The following is an 11,863-nucleotide window of genomic DNA, read 5'->3' on the forward strand; positions in this document are numbered from 1 at the left end:
ATCTTTCAGAGAGTTGATCATGTTAGAAGAAAGTTTAAAGAATGGAAGACCCACTGTGAGAGCAATGAACACGCCTACCAATGACCAGTTACTTCTCAAAAGTAGTGCAATCGATAAAAAATATTATCTCAATTTGAGGGATTTGGAGTTCATCACAAAAATTGGAAGTTGTCAATTTGGATCTGTACAAATGGGAATTCTGAAGAAGGTCAATCATGAAACATGTGTTTTTGGAACAATGGTGGCTATTAAATCAAATCAATTACCGCGAAACAGAACCGAGTTAGAAATGCTCGTGGAAAAAGTGAAAATGTTGGCATTTATGGAACCTCACCCAAATATTCTGCCGTTGATTGGAACAGTAATAAATGATATTAGCAGGTTTGCTTCAACTGTTTTGAAATGTTAAAAAAGATTGTTTCAGAGCTGGCATGTTGTACATAGTTACTCCTTTAGCAAAATATAAGGATTTGAGAACGTTTCTTATTTCTAAAAAGCCACCACCGCGCAATTATAAAAATATTGGTAAAGGCGAAAAAGAGAAACTGATGAACGCAGAAGAGGTAACCCTTACAAAGTCAGATTTGACGGCATTTGGATTGCAACTTGCCGACGGAATGGAATTTCTTGCAAGAGTCCCGGTCAGTTGATACATTCATAAAATAATATATCTTCGTAAATTTCAGTGCGTTCATAGAGATTTAGCCTGCAGAAACATCTTGGTAACAGAGAACAAAACTATTCAAATTGGTGATTTTGGACTCGCTAAAAAGTTCAACGAAAAGTATTGTTATAAGTAAGTTGTCTTACATTATCTGGAATGTGTTTCTCCTTCAAGTTAGAATGACGTTTATTTTAGAAGATTTGTTGTACCAATGTTCACAATACATAACAACAGGCTGGCCATATTAATAGTTGTATTAATAATTATTTCTTGATATGATCTTTTTTCAGAACACAGAAAGGAATATACCTACCACGACCTGAAAAGTGGATGCCCCTCGAGTCCCTTAATAATGACATTTTCACAGAAAAATCTGATGTTTACTCTTATGGAATTTGCTTGTTCGAAATTTTTTCTTTCGGCAAAACCCCGTATCCTGAAGTTTTGGCCGGAAAAATTGCAATTTTTCTAGAAAACGGTGGAAGAAATGAGAAACCCGAATACTGCTCCGATAAAGAGTTTGTCAAACTTTAAATTATTTCTTTCCGTTAATCGATATATTTCAGATATGATCTCATGTTGAAATGCTGGATGAATGCCCCAGAGGACCGACCAACATTTTATGAGTGTTTACAATTTTTTCAAGAAGTTTCATCAAACAACGTTGGTTGTCTCTTTTGATGAATTAGTGCTGCTTATGATCATTTTTCAGTTAAATGCGGAAGACGATAAACGTTTTTCTTCTCGAGAAGACGATAAACGTTTTTCTTCTCGAGTCTTATAGCTCAAAAGAAATAAACTCAAAATTCGAAAGATATGTTTCTGTTAACGGCCAGCTGGATGGAATAGATTGATTTGTAAAATATTCATCTTTGCTGTATTTTATTTATTATTTGTTGTATTATACGTGTTAATAAAAGTTTTCGACTGTTTACAATACTTATACATGGGGGAATACAGTCAAAACAAAATTTGTGGTCATAAAATAGAAACATTTACAGATTATCCCATTCATCATATGCAGAGTTTGGTTGATATTCCTCTTCATTAGTGGGTTTCTTTTTGAGAGCAATTTGATTCTAAATTTTTTAAATTCTGATAAATCAAAAAGGAATGTTTTTCAAATACCTGCTCACGCTCAAACTGCCAACTTTCAAAATCACGTAGAGTGACTTGAACATACGAGGTGACGTAGTGCTGTTCTTCAGTTCTTTGGTACTTTTGAAGAAGGTCCAGAGCAAGCTCCTTGAGCTCCGCAAGATTTAGAGCCTCACATTCACCAACCAATCTTAACGTAGTCATGCAGATCCGAAAGAAAAGAAACAAAAACTATACTTGGCAAGATCGTCCGGCTTGCTGGGCAGAGCCAATGATGGCACAAACTTTTCCTTCTTCAAACGAAGATATGCCAAAATGTGACGGAAGCATTTGGCGTCGCGATCCAAATAATAGTTCCCTCCCTGAATCAGTATTATCAAATAATAAAAAATCAAGAAAATTGGAAACCTTATCAGTTGCAATTGGCTTCAGAGTACCTGGTTTGAACCATTCGGCGAGTTTCGATCTCGGGTCGGCCAGCATATCAGTACGGCGAACCTTCAAATGGGTTTGAGAAAATTAAACATTATGAATCGTCCTTTGAAAGGTAACTCACGGTATATTTCTTTCCGCCTACATTGATATTGAGTATATCATCAGCATGTCTTGGACGAGACATTTTTCAGACCTACTCAAAAAAGAAAAATAGATGGAAGAAACGAATGAAAGTAATATGCGTACGAGATACAACTTTATATGGAGAGCCAAGTGCTCAGGAAGTGATTTATATGTCCACTGGAAGAGAAACGGTTTCCGGTATTGTCCAACAATTATCTATGGGGTAATTTGTCTTTGGACAGGAAAATCCAAATTTTCTTCTCTTTTTTCTTCTAAGAATTTTTACTTCTCCATGTTTCGGTGAAAAGTATATTATTGTTCTCAACTACGAAAAAAGGTTACGAGAAGATGAAAAAAGAACATTATTATATAACCCAAGTTCTGGTCCAGTGCTCACACTCATGTGCATGCATGCACCTTTTGTCGTTTTAAAGATTGGAAGGTTTTGCGTCTCTCTATATATTTCTCGATTGTCCCGTTTCTCTCAAACCTCCCAAATTCTCTCCGTCAATTGAGAAATAATTGTTTCCTGAAGGTAGGTATGTCTCCGTTTATCCACCTTTCCAAATAAAGTATCAGGCTTCATTTTGTGGTTTGAGCTATCAATATGAACGAGAAACAATGAATGAGTACTTTGTGTTATTGTAACATACAACAAAGGCTAGGTGGAAAAGCTGAAATAAGTCAGCCAGTTGGGAAAAACAAACATTTATCTCAATTCGAAATCCACTGAATTTGACTTGGAGCCAAACGACGTCCTCTGCATAACCACTCTCTGCAAAAACAACTTGTTCATTTTAAATTATAATTAAACGTTACATTAGTATGACCGACTTCTCTGGAATCTTTGTAAGCAATTAATGGCGCCATTGGAGACCTCCTGCAAGAATAAATTAGGTTGAGAGAAAGTGAGTGATGAGTAAGAAAGAAAGAAAGTCTCACCTCATGCTTGATTCTCCAACATCAATCAAATCTGAGTGGGTGTTCTTTCGAAGGTTGACGTACATGTCACGATGATCTTGTCGGTTTGCTGCAAGAGTATTTTTAGGAGAAATGAAGCAGAAAATTGTCTAAAAATGAAAGTAAGCAAGGTTAATTTCATGGAAAAAGTGATTTATGTCAAATTGATGACATCACGCCAGTTATTCTCACGTTTCTGCCATCTCTTTCTCTGGAACTGTTGTGGTTGTTGCCGAGGAACCGATTGTTTTTCTATCTCCGACTCATAATCCTCTACCGCATCATTATTGCTTGTGGAAGGCTGAAAATAATCCTTTTTGAGTTTTACCAAATATTTGCCCTACCCGATTTCTAGTTGTTGAAACACGCACAGTCTGTCGATTAGAAAGAGCTGACCCTAAAACATTACATTTTCTGACCGGAGTTAATTCTAAACTTACCTTCTCTTGGAGGACACTGGCAGTAGCCTCCATCTTTTCCAGGGTTTCCTCGTCGTCCTGGTACTCCGCGTAGTCCATATTCTCCCAGATCGCCTGGATCTCCAACAGGCCCTGGAAAACCTTCTGGGCCTGGCGGAGCCGGTTTCCCATTGTTACCAGGATCTCCTCGGGCACCCGGCAAGCCAACTGGGCCAGGAAGACCTTTTGGTCCAGGGAGACCGGAAAGTTGAACAAAATCTTGACCAGATTCTCCAGGATCTCCTTTCGGTCCATTTCTTCCGGACTGTCCACGAGAGCCAGGCGCTCCGATAGTTCCAGGTTCGTTTGTACCAGGTCTACCGGCTTCACCGGGTATTCCTGGGCGACCAGGCTCACCAGCTTCGCCTCGTAATCCATCTTCTCCTGGAGGGCCTTGTGGGCATGGTGGGCAGTCTGGTTCGTCAACTTGATAAATTCCATCGGTTCCGTCTTTTCCAGGATCACCTGAGAATTTGAAAAATTAATATTATTATTAGAAGTTTTGAATACAAACCTGGATTTCCATCAACCGGACTATTCCCATCGTCACCTGGCGGTCCCCGCGGTCCTTTCGGACAATCAATCACAGTACAATCTGAAGAGAAAACCAGTTCTCAATTTTTGCCAGCATTCATAATTACTCTGACTAACCACAGATCTTTGGTTCCTCAAATTGTGTTTTCCTCCGGTTGCCAGCCCCGTTTCCACTTCTCCATCGTTGTTGCTGCTTTCTCCAGGCCTGACGTGATGTTCTGATGTGGTCATCTTCTACATTTAAAAGCTCTGATTCTGTATCAGTTTTCAGAATCTGAAAAAATACGTTATTATCAATAAAATTCAGAAAAAAGACCTCAAATCCTTTAGCATGGTTGTCAAGTTTGAATGAAACGTTTCCTATTTTGAATCCAATGAAAATATACATAGCAGTAGAAGAGATAATAAGAAAAATAGAAACACAAGACGCAATCCGAGATGCCGTTTCTATCAGCTCGTCACGTTCAACAGGCTTTTTCTTCATCTGTAAAAAAACAATCGATAATTTCTCAAAAATTAAAGCTGAGGAAAAAGGTTTAAAATAGAAAAATCAATTTGTTGAACGAAAACACTGAAAAACACATAAGAAGGCAATAGAACGTTGTGGAACATCTAGATTCTTTCAATTAGTTACAGAGGGGGTCCCGATAGACAATTGACGTCAAGCCCGCAGCAGCAACACACTACTACAAACGTATCATGAAAAGCAAGAGAACAGACGAGCGAATGACAGAAAGTCATCCAATCGAAACTCAAATTATTGTTTAATAATGCCGACGAAACCCCCCTCTGCGCACCATAGAGGATGCTTCCTTTTCTTTTGGGTTTTTGTCCTTCCTTCTTCTAGGAGTACAGAATTGAGATGAAAGTGAGAACTATAGAGGAAAATGTGGGTGGTCATATGTTGAAGAGCTATTGTCTGAAAAGGGTCATTCTGGTAGACAAGATGGCAAAGTTGAATAAACTTGAAGATAATGATGTTTGAGGTGTCAAAAAGAGAATATGTTGAAGGAAGTCAAAACTTGTGTTTTGATCCGGCATCAATGTTAATATTCCTTGTGAATTTTTGTATACAGCTCACAATTATTCTTTATCCATTTGGTCAGATCGAGATCAGAAGATCAGGCATTGTTCAATCATCAAACAAAAGCTTCAATTGTACACTTTGTTATTGGGATACATCTCGATTATCTGTTACCATTTCCGCATACCTCCTGGCACTTCAAAACCGATATCACAATAAGTCTGAGCAGCAGCGGTTACTATACAAACTGAAATGTTATTCGATCTTCTTCGCGCACTTATATCCACCTCTCGCCGCTTCACTTTGCTCTCAATAATTCGGAGCTTGTTTGTAAGTAATGAAGAGGGGGATCTTGTAGGTGGAGGAGGGGACTATAAAAACGCGAGAGGTGTGGTCAAAGAGAGATGACTGACAAAACAGTGAGAAGATCGGGAGCATCGGCTCTTGAGAACGGTGCGCATTTCACTGCTGATATTATGTACACACTTTCTCCGATATGATAATCCCTTGCATTCTTTCATACAGCTTTATTCGTTTCTCGTTCCAAATAACCCCTTGTTAAGTAGTGGTGCCGCTCTTATTAGAATCCAGAATAATAAGAGTCGCTCACTGCTTATCAAGGTGAAATTTGGGTTTTTGTGAGTTTAATTTCAAAAATTCATTTAAGCTTTATTCCAGTGAGTTATTAAAGTCTGTTTTAATATTCAAGGCGTCTAGAAGTCATTCATTGGCATGTTCCTAGTGAATGCTCTACTCATCCTTCGATTTTGTGTCATTGGGGCGGAAGATCGAGTAGTGAAGGAGGAAGATCCTTTTGATGTATGAGATGCAAATGAAGTGGCAGTGGAACATCGACGCACTGAAATAACTTTTTTGGTAGGTAATGTAAAAACTCGTTATTGTTCAGTTTGTTTTTTTATGGTTGGTTTCATAATATGTAATGAGCAATTTGTTTACTAATACTACGTAGAAAAAAAACTTACGTGGTGGCCTCAAAAGTCGTTTGTTTTCAACCGGTATTTCTCCCAAAGTGTCCATTCTCTGAAATTGAAATTAATGAAATAAGCGTAGAAAGAAATGTAGAATGTTAACCTCATCTTGATAATCTACAGAGTACTCATCTTTCGGGCTCACAGAAGATTCATCTTTCACACTTTCTATTTGATTTCCTGAACAGTATTATTTTGTTGGATACCAATAAAAATAATATTGAATTACCTTCATCGAAAATATCAATATTCTCAAAGTTTCGGTTATCTTTAAGAGTACTAAGTTTGGGAGCTTTTTTGATCGCACTGTGACTGAACACTGATATTCGTCTGAAAAATGAGGAAATACATGTACTGATCAGAAATTGAGAAGAAAAAAGAACTTACTTGTCCAAATTTATGCTTCGAATTTCCATACTGTTATTAGAAAGAAGATACCTCTCCATAGTTTCTCGATCACATATCGCATACCTTCTTTTGTTTCTGTGATCAGAGAATTCGAACCGATATTTCTCTTCATAGAAACTATCATCCGGGACCGGTGGTTCTTCCGAACACGCCGAGTTAGTCACTAGTTTGAATAAAAACACAAACATCTCCATCAATGTCACACAACTGCAACCCATAAATAGAGAACTCGCACCTCCAAGGAAACCTGTAAACATACATGATGTACAGACGGAAATGCATTAAATTGTTTTAATAACTCACATAAAATATCAACTAGAGTTGTTTTTCTTGTTTCCTGCATATATGTAACTTCAGGAATGACTGAAAAAGTGATTGCAACATATTCAGAGTTATGAATTAACTTGGAATCACTGATTTTGTATTGAGTTTCTGAACAGGCAGGGTGACATGGAAAATCTGGAAAAGAAAACTTTTGGAAAAAATATTAGTAGAAACAGTACCGTATTGCATGTATTCCACTTTTCCGGTGAGTTCATAACGTATCCGCTCGCAAAATTTCAGTGAGTAGTGATAATCTGGTATGGAGTCTTCTGGAATCCATTGAATTTCTTTCCAGTTTCTCACACACTTTGCTCTATCCAAATTGAGTCGTTCAATCTGAAATTAGGATAACCCTGAGATAAGGAAAGAAAATTGCTCAGGTAGTAGGAAAACAGACAAAAGAAATACTTGCCCACTTGAAAAACTTTCAACCGAATCATATGATGTGTGTGAGGTTTGGACGTTACATGGTACACGTCTTCTTCTGTTCCGTGTTTGAAATATATTCCTGGAATTGATTTCTACTGGTATGTTTCATTTCCATTCTCGTCAATTACCTTTCTTTTTCAATCTTATTTTTGTTTTTGTTGAGAATCGTATTGAAACACAATGTGCGTCTGTCTCCTTACACGTTATTTGCTCTTTTTCACACGAAATTTCCTTGCAATGAAGTCTATAACATGTTTTTACAAAATCATTCAATTTTCTTGACAAACTTTTCTTCAGAGCAAAGTTCAATATCACTATTGAACCGATGATTTTTCGTCTCGTTGATTCTCATAAAACTTGGTTGTATCGAGTAAGACTTGATCATTGTACCGCACTGCAATCATAATTTTTCATTTCCTTTCGTAAAATCGATGGCGTTGCGCTCATTTTCAGCTAATAATAACTGTCATGTGATAAGCGCCTTAACAAAGTAATAAATCGGATTCACTCACAACCATTATGTAGAAAACCAAGCAAGTAGTGACGACAAGACACCAAAAAATTAATGACGGACAATTGCGGGAATTGAAAACGCGTATCTGTAGAAATGAAAGGAAGAAAATTATGTCAATGAAAAAGAATACAGTGACTAACCATTCCATGGAAAGTGGTTAAGTTTGTATATTCATCACAATCATCATGACCCGCACGAAAATAATGATTTGTTAAGTACTCGTATGTTTCTTCATCTAAATCTATGAAATCGTCTTCATTATCCTCAGCATCAGCAAATGCGCTGATGTCATCGCTATCTGAAACCAAAATGTTGAGATTTACTGTTTTAAGAATAAAACTATTAGAATTTCGATGTTTTTAATTGTCTATAGCAGTAAAAATGGTTATAAAACAAGAAAAACTCACAACCAGGGGCTCGATCAAGACTCTGAAATTGGGAGTCACTTCCACCAAACGAGACACTCGTCATTAGCAAATGATAAGACGCACTTTCTTATCTGACAACTATTTCCAACGGGTGTTTATCAATTACTCCCATCACTCTTAAGAATCAATTCTTTTTATTGACCAGGCACAAAAACGAAATGAAACAATTAACACAAAAAAAGAGAAAAAGAGTAGGAGAAACAATTTCAAGAATTTTCAATGAGGTAAATGAAGCACAATGAATGATCTAGTTAAGGCAGTCACGAGATTCTCCTGGAAGAACTGCGTTGATGTTGAGGATTCCAATGTCGAAAGTCTTGGCTGGGTTTGCTCCTTCGGTGATAAAATCATCTGGGATTACAATTTCAACTTTTCTCCAGCACTCCTGAAAGACAGATTTTATATGAAATCGAACTATTGGAATAATAATTGTATGTCTTTCATAAATAGTGTTAGGCCGCCTTCTGTATCAACTATTGTTAACTTACAATAGCTTCATCATGACAATTGTGGTAGATGTTGAGTTTTGGGTCAATCTTTGTCCACTCGGTGTCATTTCCAGAAAGTTCAAATTCTCCTTCAGCGTTTGTCAATCCTTCTGACATCAGGGTGTCTTTGACTGAAATTAAAATATTTATTTTACATGCCATCAGTACATATTCACTAATCAACTTACTTGGATCAACCTCGTAGAGCTTCAGGCGAGCTTTTTCGTATCCCTTTCCATCACACAACAACTTTCCTTTGACAGCAGTGGATTGTACTTTACGAAGTTGTGGAATGGATGGGAGAATATCAGGGAGTGGATAAGCGAGACAAAGAAGAGGAAGCAATGTGAGAAGGATGAACTTCATTCTGAACTGAAATCTGGGATTTTCTATTAAATTGACCGACGAAATGACTTTTATACGATATAATGTAAAGATTTCAAAATCTGAATGCTTCCGGTATGACTAATAAAAAAAATTTTGTTTCGAAATAAAAACAATATGTTCAAAAAGGGAAATAGTCATTTTTCTCTCTCAATGACAAAAAGACGAAGTGACTGAGGGAGTGGAGAAATATAAAAACTGAAGATGAGATGAAATTACACTGAGACAAAGGCGACCCTACCCAGTCAAGTAGCCTAGTATCTTCGCTTTATCGTTTTCATGGTCACTTTCAAGAATATTCTTTGAAGGCGGACGGGTAGATCGAGAAATCAATTCTAAATTATTGTTTGGCATCGAAAAAAGGACGTTACCCGACGGCATTAAGTTTACTTGTGGAAAAAACTAGGAAATTGACCGAAAATTTGGAAACATATCCGGATTTTCCTGCAAACAAACAATACGTGAACAAAAAGAGAAAAAAGTTTATTCAGGCAAAAGTGATTTACGGGATCAAACGTCAACTTTTTTGAACACTTTGTCTCAAAATGGATTTCAAGTTGGTGGTTGGGGCGATAGACATTGTTACATCTTCCTTGGCTATCAAGGCAATCACTTTTCTCTCAGCACCTGAAATAATAAAATGTTATGTACTTCAACATAATTCAATTTTTTAAGCAAAGAGAGTTAAGATAAATGTTTCTATTTGTTTCACTCTACTTGTAATTGAAAATGTGAAAAAAACACACCATGTCCATAAAAAACTTCTTACCCAAATCACACTCGAACGCATCTCTCGCGCTGCTTGCACACGTCGTCTTATAAATAACCACTATCTTATCAGTCTTTGGGGGCCCCGGATCGCGAACTATCTGAAATGAGAAGTGTTGATTGGATTGTTATAGCTTCATTAAGTTGTGTTAACTCTGCAAAGTTTAAGACCGAAAACTAATTACGTCAACACAGTTTGAACACTGTTTTCATTTACTTTCTTTCCTTTTTTCCCTACTTCTCAAAACCTTGATAACTGTGACCGTTCAATATATTTTTCTGTTCATCTTCCGGTAAGTTCCAATTTCAGGCCACTCCCAACATTCCAAACGTTATTTCTCTTAATTGCGATAAACTAGATTTGTTTCGAAAAACGATAATTGGCGTAGAAATCAAGTACAGTCCAATTTCAACTCATAACCAACCTGTAATCGTTGCGCATTACCGGGTTCAAGAAGTGTGTAGACTGGTGACACACGGAATAACTCGTTATCACTACACTTGATTTTTACAGCAATCCTAAAAATTATGAGACACTTTAATAGGTCAACAGCTTAGGAGTTCGAAATACCTGTGACTACTTCCGTTCACCATCATGTGTCTTGATGCGCCACCCATGGCGGTTGGGAAGTAGGCAATCTTTAAACTTTCAAGTTTTTCTCATTATCAAAAACTGGAATAACTTACTTTGGGTGTGATGAATAGGTTATGATCGTCCAAGTCATACAACATTTTAGAACCTTTTGTGAAAAATGGCTGTCTGGAAATAAGAATAAAAGTCAACTGAATTTCAAGACATTCAAATAGTGAAGAAGACTTTGGATCCCTTTATTATTATAATAAAAAGAAAGAAAATGAGCCAGATGTAGGATATTAGAAATATTTCGGGGAGCTTGCTTCCATCAACAAGAAGAAAAGAAAAACGAACTGGCATCAGACAAAAAAATAAAAGAAAAAGAGCTGACGAAGGAGAAGAGGAAGGAAAGATAACCTCTATAAAGACATCTAGATCCAGAAGGGGGCCGTGGCCAAATGAGATTCTAGATGGACGATTTCCGGGAGGGGATGCTTATAGAACACGACAAAATTGTGGGCTGCTCGTCATAAAAGATATGGGTCACAAGTGAGTTGACTTCATGACTTTTTGCGTACAAAAAAAAGGACTTCTGAGGATTCTTTGTTTCAAAACTTGTCATCTTTGTCATTCTCGTTTCTGTTTCAAGCCATAAAAAAGAGGCAGTCTAAGAAAAAAGTAAGAAAAACACAACCGAAGAAAAAAAACAACAAAAAGTGGAATCTTGAAAATGGGTGCCTAGCGCGGCGGCGTCTCTAAATAAAGAATATTAAATGGTGCCGAATATTATTCCATAGGGAGTGATGGTCTTTCCGAAAAGTTGACAAATTCCAACAAAATGTCTCCGCCGCGCCTCTTACCCGACTCTTTTCATTGAAAAAGAGTCAGTCATTCTGCTGGTGTCGTCTCCTTTTTTTCCGGAAGATGAAGAGAAATACTGAGCAACAAGAAAGAGGGCAACAGTAGAACAATGGACGGAGATGACAAAAACACACTTCTTCTAACACTTCATCGCTCCAACGTTGAAGAAGATAACAGGCGGAGGGTGGAATATGAGAAGAGGTTGACAGAATTACAAATTGGAGTTCTGAATTTTTGAAGATGACGTTGCAAACTTGAATACAATCTTTGAAAAAACAAAGATCGGATGTTCGTTGACAGATAATTCACATTGCATTGTAGACACAAAGGGCAGACAATAATTATTGCAGCTAATTTGTACAATATATAAAACCCTCAGTAAGTTCACAAAACTGTATTA

General features: G+C 37.2%; 6 protein-coding genes across 6 annotated transcripts; 1 reads left to right on the forward strand and 5 right to left on the reverse strand.

Annotated features, from left to right (window-relative positions):
• Positions 1–19: 19 nt before the first annotated feature.
• GCK72_023688 (uncharacterized protein) lies at positions 20–800 on the forward strand (the record flags this gene model as incomplete). Its single annotated transcript, XM_003109699.2, has 3 exons — positions 20–381; positions 425–641; positions 687–800. 3 exons carry the CDS (start codon positions 20–22, stop codon positions 798–800), a joined length of 693 nt encoding a protein of 230 aa, XP_003109747.2.
• An 859-nt stretch (positions 801–1,659) lies between these two features.
• GCK72_023689 (uncharacterized protein) lies at positions 1,660–2,381 on the reverse strand (the record flags this gene model as incomplete). Its single annotated transcript, XM_003109516.2, has 5 exons — positions 1,660–1,743; positions 1,793–1,952; positions 2,000–2,124; positions 2,171–2,260; positions 2,319–2,381. 5 exons carry the CDS (start codon positions 2,379–2,381, stop codon positions 1,660–1,662), a joined length of 522 nt encoding a protein of 173 aa, XP_003109564.1.
• Positions 2,382–3,029: 648 nt separating this feature from the next.
• GCK72_023690 (uncharacterized protein) lies at positions 3,030–4,756 on the reverse strand (the record flags this gene model as incomplete). Its single annotated transcript, XM_053735507.1, has 9 exons — positions 3,030–3,095; positions 3,140–3,200; positions 3,263–3,350; positions 3,473–3,581; positions 3,625–3,677; positions 3,721–4,203; positions 4,253–4,333; positions 4,390–4,546; positions 4,589–4,756. 9 exons carry the CDS (start codon positions 4,754–4,756, stop codon positions 3,030–3,032), a joined length of 1,266 nt encoding a protein of 421 aa, XP_053579073.1.
• A 1,253-nt stretch (positions 4,757–6,009) lies between these two features.
• GCK72_023691 (uncharacterized protein) lies at positions 6,010–8,431 on the reverse strand (the record flags this gene model as incomplete). The annotated part of the gene is made up of 9 exons (XM_053735508.1): positions 6,010–6,155; positions 6,280–6,337; positions 6,389–6,465; positions 6,515–6,615; positions 6,673–6,940; positions 6,997–7,152; positions 7,197–7,353; positions 8,101–8,258; positions 8,368–8,431. The coding sequence occupies 9 exons, from the start codon at positions 8,429–8,431 to the stop codon at positions 6,010–6,012; spliced, it is 1,185 nt and encodes a 394-aa protein (XP_053579074.1).
• Positions 8,432–8,635: 204 nt separating this feature from the next.
• Positions 8,636–9,242, reverse strand: GCK72_023692 (uncharacterized protein; the record flags this gene model as incomplete). Its single annotated transcript, XM_003109750.2, has 3 exons — positions 8,636–8,773; positions 8,877–9,007; positions 9,065–9,242. 3 exons carry the CDS (start codon positions 9,240–9,242, stop codon positions 8,636–8,638), a joined length of 447 nt encoding a protein of 148 aa, XP_003109798.2.
• Positions 9,243–9,777: 535 nt separating this feature from the next.
• GCK72_023693 (uncharacterized protein) lies at positions 9,778–10,760 on the reverse strand (the record flags this gene model as incomplete). The annotated part of the gene is made up of 5 exons (XM_003109596.2): positions 9,778–9,887; positions 10,030–10,129; positions 10,454–10,547; positions 10,600–10,667; positions 10,716–10,760. The coding sequence occupies 5 exons, from the start codon at positions 10,758–10,760 to the stop codon at positions 9,778–9,780; spliced, it is 417 nt and encodes a 138-aa protein (XP_003109644.2).
• Between the last annotated feature and the right edge of the window lie 1,103 nt (positions 10,761–11,863).

The sequence above is a fragment of the Caenorhabditis remanei genome, chromosome X, assembly GCF_010183535.1.
Source record: "Caenorhabditis remanei strain PX506 chromosome X, whole genome shotgun sequence".
NCBI lineage: Eukaryota > Metazoa > Nematoda > Chromadorea > Rhabditida > Rhabditidae > Caenorhabditis > Caenorhabditis remanei.